At 44.4% G+C, this 17,146-nt stretch overlaps 1 protein-coding gene across 1 annotated transcript in view; it reads right to left on the bottom strand.

Moving 5' to 3' along the window:
• The window catches only part of SORCS3 (sortilin related VPS10 domain containing receptor 3), a 588,390-nt gene that overhangs the window by 401,898 nt on the left and 169,346 nt on the right, over nt 1-17,146 (bottom strand). Inside the window, exon 2 of the mRNA XM_029245625.1 lies at nt 11,349-11,416. Coding sequence (XP_029101458.1) covers nt 11,349-11,416 — 68 coding nt within the window. The remainder of the gene's footprint in view (nt 1-11,348; nt 11,417-17,146) is intronic.

Here is a 17,146-nt window from a genome sequence, read left to right as displayed (position 1 = left end):
AGGGTGTGGAGAGGGATGGGCAGAATTTCACACCCCTTCTCCAAATGGTGAGGTTATTTGTGATTGTGATAAAATGGCACAGCATTTGGAAGGAAGGGAAAACAATATAAAATAACAATCAACAGACACAATCCATACGAAAGGATTGTGTTCTCTCAGCCACTGGACAAAAATCAAGATTTATACATGTCAGGGTGGAAGAAAAAAGACTAGGCCATAAAAAAGAAACCTCTTTCCCATAATAAATAGGAAAACATTAAATCTGTAAATCAGATCTGTTTCTCCAGTGTTCACGTTGCTCTATTCTCCAGCAAAGTAAGATGTCTGAGGTCTCGATATTTAGTGCAAACTCCTTTCTCATTCTATTTTTTGGGGGAGCAAAGGGTTTCATAGATTGAATGCTGCTCTTTATGTTTAACGAATTGAAATTAAGTAGTTAGGACACTACTACTGGCTGACACCTGCCCATTGGCTACTATCCATCCGTGAACAAACAGCACGTTAGTTTTCCTTAAGGAGGGTGGACGTTCTCACAAGTGGGACTGTTAGCTCCTAAAAGGTTATCTGTTGGGCACCATAAATCCCGTGTGTGTTCCCCGTTTGATTTCCCAGGTTGGTAGCGTCTGTGGACTTGGAGTTGAAAGGGATTTGAGATCACTTCATCGAAAACCTTTATAAGGAAACAGAAGGATGGCATGAGTAATTCGATTAATTAGCAACTGAGATGGGCCTAGAACACAAGCTTCCTCTGAGCTCAGTGGCTCCCATTCTTACCTGAAAATCAGAACCAACCTCAGAGCTTTTAAAAGTATACATCCTGAGTAACACCCAGCCTTACCAAATTGGAATCTCTTGGTTAGGGGCCAGGACTCTAGATTTTTTTAACAAAATCCACAAGTAATTCTGAGGCTACACCAAATCTGAGAAACATGGATGACTCCACCCTGCCTTCCATGTTAGTTCCTCGGGAAGAACAAAGCTCTTCAATGGGCTTACCTCCCCCAATTCTTGCGTTAAAAAGAAAATTTCCAGCAATGGATGAGGTAACTCAACACTGTGTTAGGGGAACTTAAATCAGATTGTGCTTGGCATCCTATACCCCAAGTCAGCTGCAGTTGATGTAGGAAAACCAAGAAATGTGTTAACCTTCCCCTTTTGCCAAGCACAGATGAGTGTCTAAAGGAGAAGACAAACAGATGGCCAACAAACACATGACAGGACGCTCAACATCACCAATCACTAGAGAAATGCAAATCAAAACTACAATGACGTATCACCTCACACCGGTCAGAATGGCCATCATCACAAAATCTACAGACAATAAATGCTGGAGAGGGTGTGGAGAAAAGGGAACCCTCTTGCACTGTGGGTGGGAATGTAAATTGATACAGCCACTATGGAGAACAGTATGGAGGTTCCTTAAAAAACTAAAAATAGAACTACCATATGACCCAGCAATCCCACTACTGGGCATATACCCAGAGAAAACCATAATTCCAAAAGACACATGCACCCCAATGTTCACTGCAGCACTATTTACAATAGCCAGGTCATGGAAGCAACCGAAATGTCCATCAACAGAGGAATGGATAAAGTAGATGTGGTACATATATACAATGGAATATTACTCAGCCATATAAAGGAATAATATTGAGTCATCTGTAGAGACGTGGATGAACCGAGAGACTGTCATACAGAGTGAAGTAAGTCAGAAAGAGAAAAACAAATATCGTATATTAACGTATATACGTGGAATCTAGAAAAATGGTGTAGGTCATTTTACTTGCAAAGCAGAAACAGAGACACAGACATAGAGAACAAATGTATGGGTACCAGGAGGAAGGGGCGGGTGGGATGAATTGGGAGATTGCGATTGACATATATACACTATTGATACTATGTATAAAATAGATAATAAGAACCTACTGTATAGCACAGGGAACTCTACTCAATGCTCTGTGGTGAACTAAATGGGAAAGAAATCCAAAAAAGAGAGGATATATGTTTACGTATAGCTGACTCACTTTGCTGTACAGTAGAAACTAACACAACATTGTAAAGCAACTATACTCCAATAAAACTTAATTAAAAAAAAAAAGGAGAAGACTCCGGAACATTCTCTCAAAAGAAATGTGTCATTTCCAGGCACCACGTGCTTAGGACTCTAGCTATGCTCTGCACCCCACCCTCCTAAAGATACCAGCACAACTGTCCTCAGGAGGCTGGTAGAAGCTGCTGGGCTAGGAGGATATGAGCCTACGAACAAATAATAATTATTACATTAAGTACTAACTAGATAGTAGGCATTTTGCATTCCACGCATTATCTCACTGAAACCTCACAAAGCTTCCATGAGATAGGTCTTACTATCATCCCACTACATGGATAGGTGAACCAAAGCTTACAGAAATGAAAACACTGCTTAAGGTGGTACAGTTAGCAAGCAGTAGATCTGGGATTCACATCCAGGCAATCTGAATTCAGGACCCACTTCTTCAACCACTACACATACTCAATCCCATCTGTTACCAGGTGTTTCTGAGAATTATGGAAACTACTAGTTCTCATATGAAACAGTCTTTCCTCTGAAAAGTTTCACACCCTAATGGAGAAATAAGATGTTTTCTATTAAACAGCAAAACAAAATACATGAGACAAATTGATCATTTCTCTAATTCATTCCTAGAATTGCTCTGCATCCTCACGGAATGAGGTGTGATAATAATAAAAATATAAGTATTTCTACAGTCGGGCCACTCATCACAGAATGCGATGTGTTTTGCATATACACATATATATATACTTGCATATGCCTGACATTGTTTCCTATATGCATTAATCTTACCTTTCAACTGAATTAAACATTCCTCGAGGATATCAATCATGACATACTTATTCGGCATCACCCAGCAATGAGCACAGGACTGCTTACATAATGAATGCTCAGTTAATATCTGTTCATCTGAATGCTCTGTGACCAATTCAGGAGTTTTCACCAGATTTATTACCACTGAAAGCAAACAGACAAAGGCCCCAGTTCTAGAGGGAGGATTTCACAGCCTGTACCTGCCCAGCCTTCGGGACCTCACATATGAAGAGCCTAGCGAATAGGATGGAAAGCTTTTAATTAACAGCCTAGAAAAAAAAAATGTCATTCCAATCTGCAGTTTTGTTTCCATTAATTCACTCAGATTCAGCAGGAATTCCACCAAGGAATTGGGGTGAACAGCTGTAGAGGGAGGGAAGCACATAAATAAATCATGAATGTCATTAAAATTTGTAAACTAATAACTCCTGGGAAGTCTTAGCAATTATTATCAGGGTTTTCTTGGCAAACAAAAAAATTAATAAATCCAAAGGTCTCCCAGAAAGGTCACTGACAGAACAATTAGAGGAGGAAATAAATGGTCCAGACAACAGCTTGCAAACTAGATGAAAAGTTACAGGATTCCCCAGTGGCAGGGGGATAGACAACTCAATACATGGAAAGAAACAGGACAAGACGGGGCTGGGGCTGGGACTGCTTCGGGGCTATTCGTACTTCAGTTCAGTTCTTTTAGCCTTTATTTAGTGCAGCCCGAGTGCCGGGCAATGTAGATCCAGAAACAGGAAGAGCACGTGGTCCCTGCTCTCGAGAGGCTCCCAGGCTGGGAACAAATGAACAACACAGTGTAAGGATGAGACAGCAGTGGTAAGCAGAGGAGAGGTGCCCAATCCAGGGAGGAGGGTCGGGGAAGGTATCCAGGAGGATGTGACCAGGAAGTGGGACCCTAGCCAGGAACTCCTCGACCTAAAGCCCCCTTGCGCTGCAGGTCCTGAGGCCAGGCATACAGGAGCAGTGTCTGAGAAGCCTCGCTGCTTTTCCAAGAGCAGAATGTCTCCCACACTGCCAGGCTGCGGGTGGGTGAAATGGAGTAAGGTGGGGGGAGGGAACTGAGGTAATGTAGCAATGCAGGGGTACCACCCACTGTAAAGGATTCCTGGTTTCTCTTACACCAAGACAACTGCAAATTCATTTAGCTCTGTGAGGACCCCAGTCCAGTAGAAATTCCAGGGGAAAGCTCACGTGGAGACATCGCACCCGATCAGAAGCTGGCCTCTCACGGACCTTTACTAAAGACTAGTGCTTGAGATGGACAGATGGAAGCTGGGGATTGCTTGCCAGCTCATCTACCTCCAGAAAATGAGACCTTAAAAACAATTTTTTTTTTTTTTAAAGAAGATGTTGGGGGTAGGAGTTTATCAATTTATTTATTTATTTTTGCTACGTTGGGTCTTCGTTTCTGTGCGAGGGCTTTCTCTAGTTGCGGCAAGCGGGGGCCGCTCTTCATCGCGGTGAGTGGGCCTCTCACTATCGCGGCCTCTTGTTGCGGAGCACAGGCTCCAGACGCGCAGGCTCAGTAGTTGTGGCTCACGGGCCTAGCCGCTCCGCGGCATGTGGGATCCTCCCAGACCAGGGCTCGAACCCGTGTCCCCTGCATTGGCAGGCGGACTCTCAACCACTGCGCCACCAGGGAAGCCCAAAAACAATTTTTTAGGGGAGGGCAATGTGTTTGTTTATCAGTCTAAGTGTTAACGTTTAAGACATATAGAACTGAGTCCAAGAAGTGATCTGCCAGTCCCCGCCGTGACTTATGTTCTAAACTAAAGACTCAAAAGCCTCAAGCAATGGATTAATCAACCTTTTCATAGGTACCACGTTCAAAGAAAAGTGGCGCCCCTGCTCCCAAATTAAGGACCGCGAATGCCACCGAACTCGGCAGAGATGCACACACCCATATGTGCAAAGGGACATGAAGATGGCCCCAAAGCATGTGCCACATGCTGTTGCCGCAGAAATGAGAGAGGGCGTGACCCAGCCATTGAGCCCCATGGTGCCTGTACACCATATAACAGTGGCCTATTTGCAGCTGGGAATGGAGGAGACGCGAAGAAGAGGGCTATCTCTAAACAGGCTCACAGACTTAGAGAACAGACTTGTGGTTGCCAAGGGGGAGGAGGGGTGGGAGAGGCGTGGAGTGGGATTTGGGATCAGCAGATGCAAACTATTATATGTAGAACAGATGAACAACAAGGACCTACCGTAGAGCACAGGTAACTATATTCAATATCCTGTGATTAACCATAATGGAAAAGAATATGAAAAAGGATGCATATATATGTATAACTGAGTGACTTTGCTGTACATTAGAATTTAACACAACATCATAAATCAACTATAATTCAATTTTAAAAAAGAAGAGGGCTGTCTCTATCCAGTTCCAGGGTTCCCATTTAGGGGATGTGTGAGTTTACGGAAGGAGATCAGGAACCAGCAGGAGCCAGGGTGCACTCTTAATCTCAGACTTCTGATCCAGGAAACTCAGGCAAACTGTCTTCCTCTCCCTGAACTCACATCCTTATCTCTGAAACAATAAGGTTCTGGGGCTCAAAGAGAACGTTTGCTATGATCCTTTCTCACCCTAAGTCTCTTTGACTCAACAGCCGTGATTATTTCAGATTAACCAAGAATCACAGTTCAAAGACTTAAAAGTTCTTGTGGTGCCTCTTCTATTTCTGTGGACAGATTTCCACACTCCTCCTTTCCTTTTAGACAATCAGAGTTTTAATATGGATCAGGTCAGCCTTTGACACTGCACACATTCCCAGTACCATAACATTATAAAATAACTGCCTTCCAGAACCGGTGGAATTTTTTCCCTCTTGTCCTTTGATGAAACAGATATGCATTTCTATGGTGAAAAAAGTTACCATCCCCCCCAAATGAACTGAAAATATGTGAGAGGTTACTAGACCTCCACTGGGCACTATGGTATCCACTAGCCATATTTAACTAACATTAAACACTCAAAATGTGGCTGGTCCAAACTGAGATATGCCCTTAAGTGTGAAATACACATTGGATTTCAAAGACTTACTACCAAAAAAAAAAACCTAAGGCAAAATAGCCCATTAATTATTTTTATTAATTGTCTATTGAAATGATAGTTCTATTTAACTCAAAGAAAAATTATTAATAAAATTAATCTCCACTGTTTCTTTTCACATTATTGACTGCTGGAAAATTATGTGGCTCCCATATATTTCTACTCAGACAGTGCTGGACTAGAAGAAATCCAAAAAAGAGAGGATGTATGTTTACGTACAGCTGATTCACTTTGCTGTAAAGTAGAAACTAACACAACATTGTAAAGCAACTATACTCCAATAAAAATTAATTAAAAACAGAAAACAAAACAAAAAGGAGAAGACTCCGGAACATTCTCTCAATAGAAATGTATCATTTCCAGGCACCACGTGCTAAGGACTCTAGGTATGTTCTGCACCCCACCCTCATAAAGATATCAGCACAACTGTCCTCAGGAGGCTGGTAGAAGCCTCTTGTGGTGCCTCTTCTATTTCTGTGGACAGATTTCCACAGAGCATCCATCTCAATCGCAGAAGGAATGTTTTAACCTAGAAGTCGAAATCCCAGCCCAACCACTCTAGAGCAATTTTCCCACTCTGGGAATTTCTCCCTCTCCCACTTTCCATGTCATCCCATTCTCCTACCCATTAAAAAAAAAAGATCTCTTATTCTGAAGGAGTTCATAAATCCACTCTCACCCAACATCAGACACAGCACACAGGGTAGAATGAGCACAGACTCAGGAGTCAGTAGGATCCCCCTACTTGTTAGCTCCATGATCCAGGGAAAGTTGTTTCACCTCTGTAATGCTCAATGTTCCCATCTGTAAGTTGGGGCCAGTGATATTCGACTCTCAAGTTTCTTGCAAAAGATAGAACAAGACAGCTCAGGTAAAGGAACTAGCAGAGAGAAGCAGCTCAATTACTCATGGATCATATGATGACAACTAACTCTCCTTGAGCATCTCCCACATGGGCGCTGCATGTCAGGCACTTTTCTAGGCAGTTTACATATTTTATTTCAATGAAGACTCACAACTTTACGTGGTAGGTGCGAGTATAACCCTCACTGTACAGATAAGGAAATGGAGGCACAGAGAGGCAAAGAAACATGTTCAAGGTCACTTAGTGGCTCCGTGGAGGAGTGTGGACTTGAACCCAGGACATCAGTCCCAGAGCTTTCACTTTTAAATACTCTGAATAGGAGGCAACTGGTTGATGCTGAGCCTCCCAACCTTGACCCATCTCTCCTCCTTGGGTCAGGCTTCTATAAAATCTAACAGAGTCGGTCTCCAGTATCACTCTTGATGGATGGACAGCCTCCAGGCTTGACACACTATGGACTGAAAACACCCTGAAAGCGAAGCCCTGGGTCTTTTTAAAAAGTCAGTCCCCAACCTCATTAATTCTACAAGCTTGACATCCTATGTGTAAAATGTCCTTTGACTAACGGATGCCAACAGACGGTTGTGCTAGGTGACCAATTTACGCAACCATCCTTGTGTGGGTGGAGAGAAAAAATTTTGACCACCCCCAGTATACTGGCACCTAGGAGTTCCAGAAAGAGGGTCACAAGGGCACACGCTACTGCTACACTATAGAATGCCTTTAAACAGTCTTTTGTCTATTTAGAAGTAGATAGCTTTTCAATTCTTAATTCAGTGAGACAAATAATTATGTCATACTGTAACCTGGCAGGGAGCATCATCTTATCATGACAGCTGTTGCTCCAGGCGCCTCTGCTGTACAGAAAATTGAAGAAGAATCACCAAATTCAATTTCAACTTGGCTAGGCATGTTGGACTGAATCACAAAAATGAAAGGGTGTGTGTTTAATTTTGCTTCTTTTCTCTGCTCACTGTATTAGTAAGGAAGACCACAGTGCTCTAGGCTCTACCTGTAAAATACATCACTAGCAATATAGAAAAGAGGACAAGGGCACAGATCTTTAGGGGATGAGTAGGGAAGACAATAAAAAGTGAGAAGTCACCCTGTGAGGCCCCAGAAAGTTGGATAATTCCCACAAAGTTTAAGAGCAGTCCCTTTCCTCAATCACACCCTCTGCAGGGGTTCCTAAGCTGGGCTTTATCAGACCTGTGAACCCTCTGAATCACTACACAAAAATACATCCACATAACATTTATCCAGAGGGAAAGCCTATAACAGCCACCAGTCGTTTTCAAATCCCTGAAAGGTCACACCATACATACTCTGTTATCGATAATCTATGCTCTGAGTAACTGCCTTTGATTTGACCCCTTCTGTGAACTCGATGAGTCCCCCCACCCTCCCTACCTGGTCCAACACCCAGCTGCTTCCCCTGCCTCCTTCCCGGGCCACCTTATCTCCTGCAGCCCAGCCTTGCCTGGACTTTGCCCTGTGCAAGGGGCATTTTTCCACTTTCCGTTTGCCAAATCGCATCCTGCCCATCATTCCAGCACCCAGCTCAGAGAATTTTTTCTACAAAAGAATGTCTTTGACTAGGTAGCCACTGCTATTCCAATTCCCCCCAATCAGCAGAAGGAACAACATTATAAATCATTCTTCTCCCCTCCCTATCCCCTGCCATCCCCCCAAAGATCTGTGCTAATTCCCAGATGGCGCAGAATACATCCCTTTGGTGCCCTACAATTTCCATCCCATGGATCCCTGCATTGGTGGATCCTTACAAACAAAACTATACAAACACACAGGGTTATAATAGTCATTAATTATTATAATTAACTGAGCACTTCCCACATGTGGGTAACTGTCCTAAATGTTTGTACATTTAATATTTCATTTAATCCTTGCAACCCATCCATGAATTTATTCATCAAGCAAACACTTATCAAGTACCTCCTGTGTGCCAGATGCCGTCCTAGGTGTTGAGGATACAGCACTGAATTAAAATGGAAAAATTATCTCTCACTACAAGCTTAGATGCTACTGGGTGTAAGTAGAATATAAATAAATCAATAAGTAAATATTTAGCAGCTAGAGGGTGACAGGTACTAAGGAGGAAAATGCAGCCAAGTGATGGAATGCCAAGTCCTCAGGCAAAGGCCTCACTGATGAGGTGAGCAGAGAGGAGGGAAGTGAGGGTGTGCCCTGCTCCCTGCAAGAAGAGAGCTCAGACCCAGGAAAGAGCTGAGTGTAAGGGCTCCGGGGAAGAGGCTGGCTGGTTCAAGTAACAGCAAGGACACTGTGTCTGGAGCAAAGGTAGGATCTGTACTATCTCCAATTTACATTCAGGGAAATTGAGACTTAAGAGAGTGAAGTAGGTTGAATGGCAGCCCCCGTTCCAAATATGTCCTAACCCCCAAAACCTGCAATGGGACCATCTTCGAAAAAGTGTCTTTGCAGATGTAAGGATCTGGAAATGAGAGCATCCTGGATTATCCGGCTGGGCCCTAACTCCAATGGCAAGTGTTCTTCTAAGGGACAGAAGGGGAGAAGACACAGACACAGAGAAGATGATAAAGGCAGAGAGTGGAGTAATGCAGCCCCAAGGAACACCGACAGACACCAGAAGCAGGAAGAGGCAACGAAGGGTTCCCCTTAGAGCCCCCAGAAGGAGGGTGGCCCTAAAGATGCCTTGATTTCAGACTTGTGGCCTCCAGACTGGGAGAGAATACATTTCTGCTGTTTGAAGCCACCCAGCCTGTGGTCCTTGATTACGGCAGCCCTGGGAAGCTGATCCAGAGAGGTTAGGTAAAGTGCCCAAAGCCACAGAGCTCTTTGGGTGGACAAGCTGTGATTTGAATCCCGGCAATGGGACATCAGGGTGCCCTGAGGGCCACCTGGCCATCTGCTGTCCTTGACACACACTAGCGAATACACTGGCTCTTATGACTGTGGGGCACACACTCTGTCACTTACGGGCATTAAGCACCTGGCTTCGGCCCCATGGTTTTGCCTGGTCCACCTTTAAAACTAGCAAACCTTTCCTATAACATGGGCTGCTAGGTACAGCTGTTTCCCATTGTAAGCGTGGGCTTTTCTGGTTTCATTATTTGCACCAAGCAGACAGCACTGGAGTCAGGCTTAAAGGCTCACCACCATATCCCTGTGACAGGGCCTCAGAGGATGGTTTCTGAGGCTCTAAGTCCCCAGGAGACCCACGTGAGTGGAAACAGGCATGCTTTCATCTACGGAAGGCACCTGGTTACTTATACCTCTGCCGGTTTTCACTGAGCAGCAAAATTAGGTTTTGGACATCCTGTGCAAATGGAGGCAGCCCTCCATCGATATGAGCAATTAACCCTAAATATTTAATAGATGCTGTGACTGCTCCCCTCCCTGGGAGAGAGGCTCTGGCTGATTCTCCGCAAACAGATCAGATGAAGAAGCAGCCAGGCGTGCTGATACTCACGCCCCAGACCCCCCTGCTCCAAAACCCCAGCAGACCCTCAGGACTGGCGCTGGGATGAAGACACAGCCAAGTGAATGGCCTTTTGTGACAGTGTTCTCCCCAGTGTTTACAAGTGGCAGAGCAAATGGAATGGATACACAGCCCTCTTGAGGCCCATGGAGGTAATAAGCACAGAGCATGAAGCGCTGACTCAGAGTGGCTGATGAAACTTGCTGGTGCCCTGTGTGACTGCCAGCAGCGTGGCGGCGACCGTGAACTTGCATGTGAGGAGGTATATGGAAGAGTGAGTGCGCGGCGTCCCCTAGCCAGAGAGACGGCGGGGTTCACGGCTTCGTGAAAGCCCTCTCTGACTTAATCCACCCACATCCTTCTCCCTGTCCCAGCCTTCCGTCAGGGCTGATTTATCCTGCAGGCACATGGACACAGAGCCTAGGGTTCACAAAAATGCTGTCATTTCTTTTAAAGCCACAAACAAAAAAAAATGAGTATTTTAGGCTGAAAACAAGTTTTAATATACAGTATTAATATATTTGTCTTTACACCAGTACAGTTGTAAAATATATTTTTTAATATTATTTTATGGATGAAGAAGCCCACGAAGGCTTGGGACCACAAACGTCATCACACGGGCCTGATTCCCACATGTTATCTATTCCCAGAATCATGGGCTTCTCAAGAATCACAGCATCTTACAGGCACAAAGGACAAGAAACAGTCCTTGGGCCTAGACTCACGCCAAGGCCAGCATCCCTCCTACAGCACGCTCCCTTATCCACGGCCTCCACTTTCCCCAGGCATGCTCTGATCTCTCTACCCACATTTGTGTTTGTCCAGTCAAAGGAGACGCTGCAGGAACGCAGAAGCAACCACAGTGCCAGGGAGAATATGTGACAGACCCCACGGGAGATAGCAGAGTGCTAAGGAATCTGCAGATGGAGGCCATCAGTGCCACCCAGGGCATTAAAGGGGGCATCCAGGAGGAGGACCATCTTCTGCTCCTTTCAGAACAAGCTCTCCAACTGCTTAGCTGGCATTCCTCACGTGAGCCGAACCCGAGTAGCCAGGTAAGAATCTCTAACCCACTTACCTCCAAAGTGAGCTCTCTGTCACGCTTCCCAGGTTGAAGTCATACAGCTTCGTCAGGATAAGTATAACCTGAGAGGGGGTGAGGAGGAGGGCAGGGGAGAAGAAGAAAAAGGAAGCCGGCTTTAGTTTGCGTAACAATGTACAGTCCATCTCAAATCACCCAGTGGAGGGCTTAGAATTTATCTGTGGAGTTGAGGGGTATTATAGGATCAAGCAAGGGGGAAAAAATTATTAATTTAATGCTCCCCCGTAACTGGTAGCATTTATTTTAATCCCGGCAATGCTTTGCATTTGAAATAAAACATGTCAACAGGAATTAACTGGGTACTGACAGTTGTTTCTCCACATCTGTCCTCCTTCAAGGTCAGGCACAGGCCAGCTGGCTCTGTTCACACGTGTGGCCACCCAGAGATCAGAGGATGGGCTTGCTTTTGATCTGGAGATGACTTTGACTTACAGATGTAGACCTAAGAGGCTAAGAAAGAACTGGGCCTGATTCTGTGTCTACAGAGAGGTTCAAAGAGATTTTGTGTTCCCATCACAGGGCCTCAAAGCCATAAAAGCTTGAATGACAGGCAAGCCCAGCCCCCAACAGTCTCTGATGCCACCTGCCTTCTACCATGTCCCACCCATGGAGTAAGCAGGTCATTAGACTCCACTGGACTCCAGGACCACTTTCGTGACTCCAGTTGAAACTAAGAAACCCAGAAGGAAAGCTGTATGTGTCAAAGAGCTGGACAGCCTGTAATAGGGTTAGCAGTTTTCTGAAATGATCTTCCATTGGCCAGGCTGGTCCCAGGCCCTTTTAACTTCTCCAGCTGGGAACCTGGACCTCAAACGTTTCCCTGCCTATGCCTCGTGCGCCCAGACAGTGGCTTAGGAACAACCCCATATCTACCAGGATGCTAAGCGCATGGCACCTGAATCGATTTTAATCAAAACACAGGTGCCTAATATACAGTGTCTGCCTGCACGCATGATAAGCCAGTTACACATAATTGTGTTTATCTAAATTTAATGCACAACTCATTTCACTTTTCTCAGCTCCTTCGCCTTCCACAATTTAACTTCCTCCAGTTCATTTGCACAGCACCCATTAAACTCTTTCCGAGATAATGAATTTCTGCTACCAAGATGGGACTCTCCCATTCTAGGTAACCATTTAAGATTAAAGAAAAATAATCAGCCATTATATTGAACGTTTTTGTGGCATTTAACCGATGACAAAACACTCACTTTGAGGTTTATTCTCATCCAGCACCCCATGGGGTCAGTCAGTACCATCTCCACCTCTTTTATGTAAACTAAGAAAAAATTAGAGGCCAGGATAAGATCCATTATGGGTCAAAGAGAATCCCTGGAAAAGCTGACTTGCAACATTCAACTCCTCTGCAGGGCCATGACTGGAGGATTCTTACGTCTTCTCTCAGATTGTGTCCTGTGATGGGGAGTAGTAGGTTGGCAAGAAACAGCCAAGCAAAGAAGAACATCAATGACATGGCTATTTGTAGAACAGGAGAATAGGTACCAAGGCACCAAGCTACCTGTCCTATTAGCATAGCACAACTGCAAGGAGCGTGTATCCTTTGCAAAGCATTGTTCTCCATGGTCACTCAGTGGTCCGTGCCTCTCCCATTAATAGCGAGTTTCCTCATTTGTAAAATTCAGGGGCTAATGAAGACAAGACTTATCCAAACCTTCTCCAACCAAATAGCAATGTGCTGATAATTCCTATTTGTTAAATTAATACAAACACATACACATACATACACACCAGACTTCTCTTCATTTTACTTCTTTCATTGACGAAGTCATTCTTTCACAGTCCCTATGTAAAAACATGGGTGCCTATGTGCAGACCATCCCAAAATCTAGACAAAGAAACTCAAAGCTATGCTCTTCTAGAAACAGATCGGAACACCCATCTAGAATCTGCAGGAGCAACTAAGACGACTTCACTGTCTCCCAACATCAAGCCTTCAGGGACATCAAACAATCTCAAAAAAGTGCAAAGCCCACAAAGAAAGAAGCAAGAGATGTTGGGGGTTAGAGGTTACTTAACTGATTGCCTAACAAACAACTGGGTCTGGAAAACCCCTCAAAAATGCAGAGCCCTTCTCACGTGTCTGTGTCTCCTTACCCAGGGCTTGGATCACTCTCCTTCCTTCCATCTTCTCAAATCAAATCATCATTTTTGAGTCAATGAAAGATAAGGGTGTTTCAGCAGTAAAGCATAGTCTTCAGAAGGGGATGGTGTTAATCTAGGCTATCACCTTCATTTTACAGATGAGGAAACTGAGACACAGAGAGAGGAGACGACTCAAGTTCAAGTCCCAACAATGTGTGGCCTTGACCAAGTGCCCAGGGCACAGTTCTTCCCATTCCATGAGCAAAGTTGGAGACTAACAGTCACTGGGGAGCCTGCTAAATGCAGATTCCCTGGCCCCATTCCCAGCAAGTTTGACTTGGTGGATCCTGGGGAGGGTCCAGAAACCTTCCTGTGGCTATTAGAGGATCACACTTTGAGAAAGACTCCACCACACCATGATTCCTCTCCCAACTCCATGCGGCAGTGACACCACCCTTCCACTATGGTGGAATCCTGATCTCTAAAAGCATCTTTGCCTTTAAATTGAGTGGACTTTACAAAGAAAGCAGGCCATAGGAGATGCATAAGGAAGATGTCTCCACAAAATCACCCCAACATTCCCCAGAGGAAAGGTCCAAACACTGAGAATTGGGGCTGGAAGCTACCTTTCCCCTGGAGCCAGCATAGAAGGACAATAATAAAGTTATGAAGACATGATCATGTAACCTTTAGCCTTAAGATATTCTGTGCCTAGCAAAGAAAACCAAGATTGAAAGAAAGCCTGTCAACCTCTGGCTTCCCTCACCATTCAGAGCCTTCCAAAGGCCACCAGAAAGAAGGGATTACCAGGGCAGAAAACTGAAAGCAGATGCACTAAACCCACTAACAAGCCCTGGGCTGCTGGGCGAGGACTCAGATCAGAACGAGAAGATGTGAGTGTGACCAAAGAATCACCAGTGGATAGATGAGGCATGCAGGAAGGATGGAGGAGCTACCCTGGGAGCCACAGCAAAGCCTGACTTGACTCCTCTCCAGCAGATACCCCCAGATGAGGGTTGGCAGTCAAATTCAAAGAAGGAAAAGCAGGGACCAAACATTAATCGAACCCTTACTATGTGCTAAATACTACACTGGGTGCTTCTCAGTCCTCACAACACACTTCTGAGACTGAGCAGATGTAATATAGCATCTGCATTTTACAGATGAGGAAAGTGAGTCCTAAGAGTTAAGCAATTTGCTCCCCAAAGCACACAACTAGCAAGAGACAGAGCCAGCATTCCCACCCAGGGCTATGAGACTCCACCATGCTTGTTCCGCTCTGATGCAATGCTCCTCCATTCGGCAAATGTTTATGTGAGCTTTTTGTGTGCAAGGCAATGAGCAGGCAAACTGAGAGGTGGGCACATCCTTGCTCTCAAGGAGTTTATCACTCAATCATGAATTCCACAAATATTTACTGAGCTCCTCTTATGTGAATTAGAAAGACACCTGCTAAACTCTGGGAATCGGGGAAAGATACAGAGCTCAAGGCCCAGGGGTGAAGGTAACTTTTGTTTTCTTTGTTCTTGGAGAAAGAAATGGGAAACAGAGATGTGTAATGAGGAAATAACTAGACAAACTGTTGGGAGATCCAGGTTTGTCAAATAAGCTTTGTCAAAAAGTTTCTCTTTGACCAACAGGCTACAAATCCTAGGGGGATTTTAGACAGCAGGAGAAATGAAAATAAATTGGAATTATTCATGAGTAAATAGAAGTTCTCTCTTAATATAAGCTATACACATACAGGTGCACACACAGAGTAGTAAAGCCACATATATAAGAGCTCCTCTGTATAGGCCATATAACTGTAAATTGGCATCAGACATATTCTCTGGAAGAGCATTTGTTCATACATCTCTTATAGCTTTTATCAAACTGGATTAACGTGACTTCTCCATATGTCTGTCTTGTCTGTTAGATTGTGACCTCTTTGAGGTAAAAAATCAGGTCTCATTCAACTCTGCATCCCCAATGCCTAGCACAACACCTGACACATGGCAGGTGCTATATAAGGTCCACTGAATGAATTATAAATGAATGACAGTAAAAGAAGGGATGAGATGATAAGTGTATCTGAGAGGTGCAGATAATGTGAGATAAGAGTTGAAAGGAGGAAGCAATTAAGTCCAGAAAATGTGGTCGGCAAAGTCTTCATGAAGGAAAGATTACATGAGCCAAAACTTGAAGTATGAAGAATTTGGAGACAGAGAAATGGAGCTTTACTCCTTGCCTGTCTGGTCTCTCTCTCTTTATCCCTCCCTCCCTCCCTGTCTTTTTTTCTTTCCTTCATATTTTAGCTGGACAAAAATAGATAGAAAAAAAGCAGGGCAGAAGGGTGCCATTTCAGTTACAAGAAACAGCACAGAGGTAGAGCAGAATGGGCCATTAGGGGCTAGAACAGTCATGTGCTGGGTGCAGTGTCAACACATGGGGACACCAACCACTTGGAGACACGGTCAGGCTGTGCCAAGGTGAGAAAGAAGGCACAAAGGACAATGGAATCGTGCAGGAAGGACAGAGGAAGCCCAGCCTGTAGTCAACTATGGACTGACAAAAAGTTTTATAAGCATGAAGAGGGTGATAATGAGGGACTATGTTATAACAAGAGCCTTACTATGTATAAACATATACCATATAATATTACTATATATTACATATATAATATCAATATGTTGTATATTAGATGACTATATTATAACAAAAGGCTTACTGTGTGTTCATATATATATCTATACACACACATACTATATGTATTATATATATATATTAAGGGACTGTATTGTAATAAGCGACTCATATAATTAGGTGACAATAAGGGACATGGCCGGCCTCTTACAAAATCCATTGGTGCCGCCCTTGCTGACCACCCACCTCCAATCTTCTTGTCCCCAGGCATCTAATGTCTTCTGCTGCCCCCAGATGCTCAGGCCAGCCCTCAGCCAACTGCCTGATCTTTAGACACACACAATGCCAAGTAACTAATGTCTTTATTTGTCACATCCCCTCTCCCGTTCATTCTTCTATTCCTGCCTTATGCCAAACACAGCATAGGATCCGTGGTGATAAAGTGATCAAAAGAGAAATGGCTCCTGTCTTCATGAAATGTATACTCTCCCTTAATGTATAATCTTCTTTAGGAAGATTTTACATTTCATGAAGACAGGACCCATTGGGTCCAGCCGTCTGCCTCCTGGATGGGGCTCGCCCGGCAGCATGGAAAGAACAGAGCACTTGCAACTAGAGGGCTGCACTCAAAACCCAATATCACCATATGCTACTGGGTGAGCCTGATCGACTTACTAACATTTTCAGTATCTGTTCCAGTTTCCTAAAATGGGGATAATGATTCTCCCTCCCCTGCCAGCCTCACAGGATTTTTGATTTGAATCAAATAAGGAAAGCTGACCTGCTTTAGAAGCTGCACTATGCAAATGTGAGTGATCAGTATGATAATTACCCTTCAGGAGACAAGGGTTGCAAGTCATCCTTATCTGATGGGGTGAGGGGGATTCAGATCCTAGCGTTGCTAAGCTCCTTCTGAAAAATACCCACCCATTCTAGACCCCAGCTGCAACACAGCAGGCTGCAGATCAGACCCGGTATGTTCACTGGGCTCCCGCACTCAGCTTCCGCTTTAGAAGCAAAGCAGAAAGCCCCCGGGGGATTCCTGT

This window comes from Monodon monoceros, unplaced genomic scaffold (assembly GCF_005190385.1).
Source record: "Monodon monoceros isolate NGI ecotype Baffin Bay Population unplaced genomic scaffold, NGI_Narwhal_1 Super_Scaffold_4, whole genome shotgun sequence".
Taxonomy (NCBI): domain Eukaryota; kingdom Metazoa; phylum Chordata; class Mammalia; order Artiodactyla; family Monodontidae; genus Monodon; species Monodon monoceros.
Note: the sequence above shows the minus strand (reverse complement) of the source record. Positions and strands in the feature narration are given on the sequence as shown.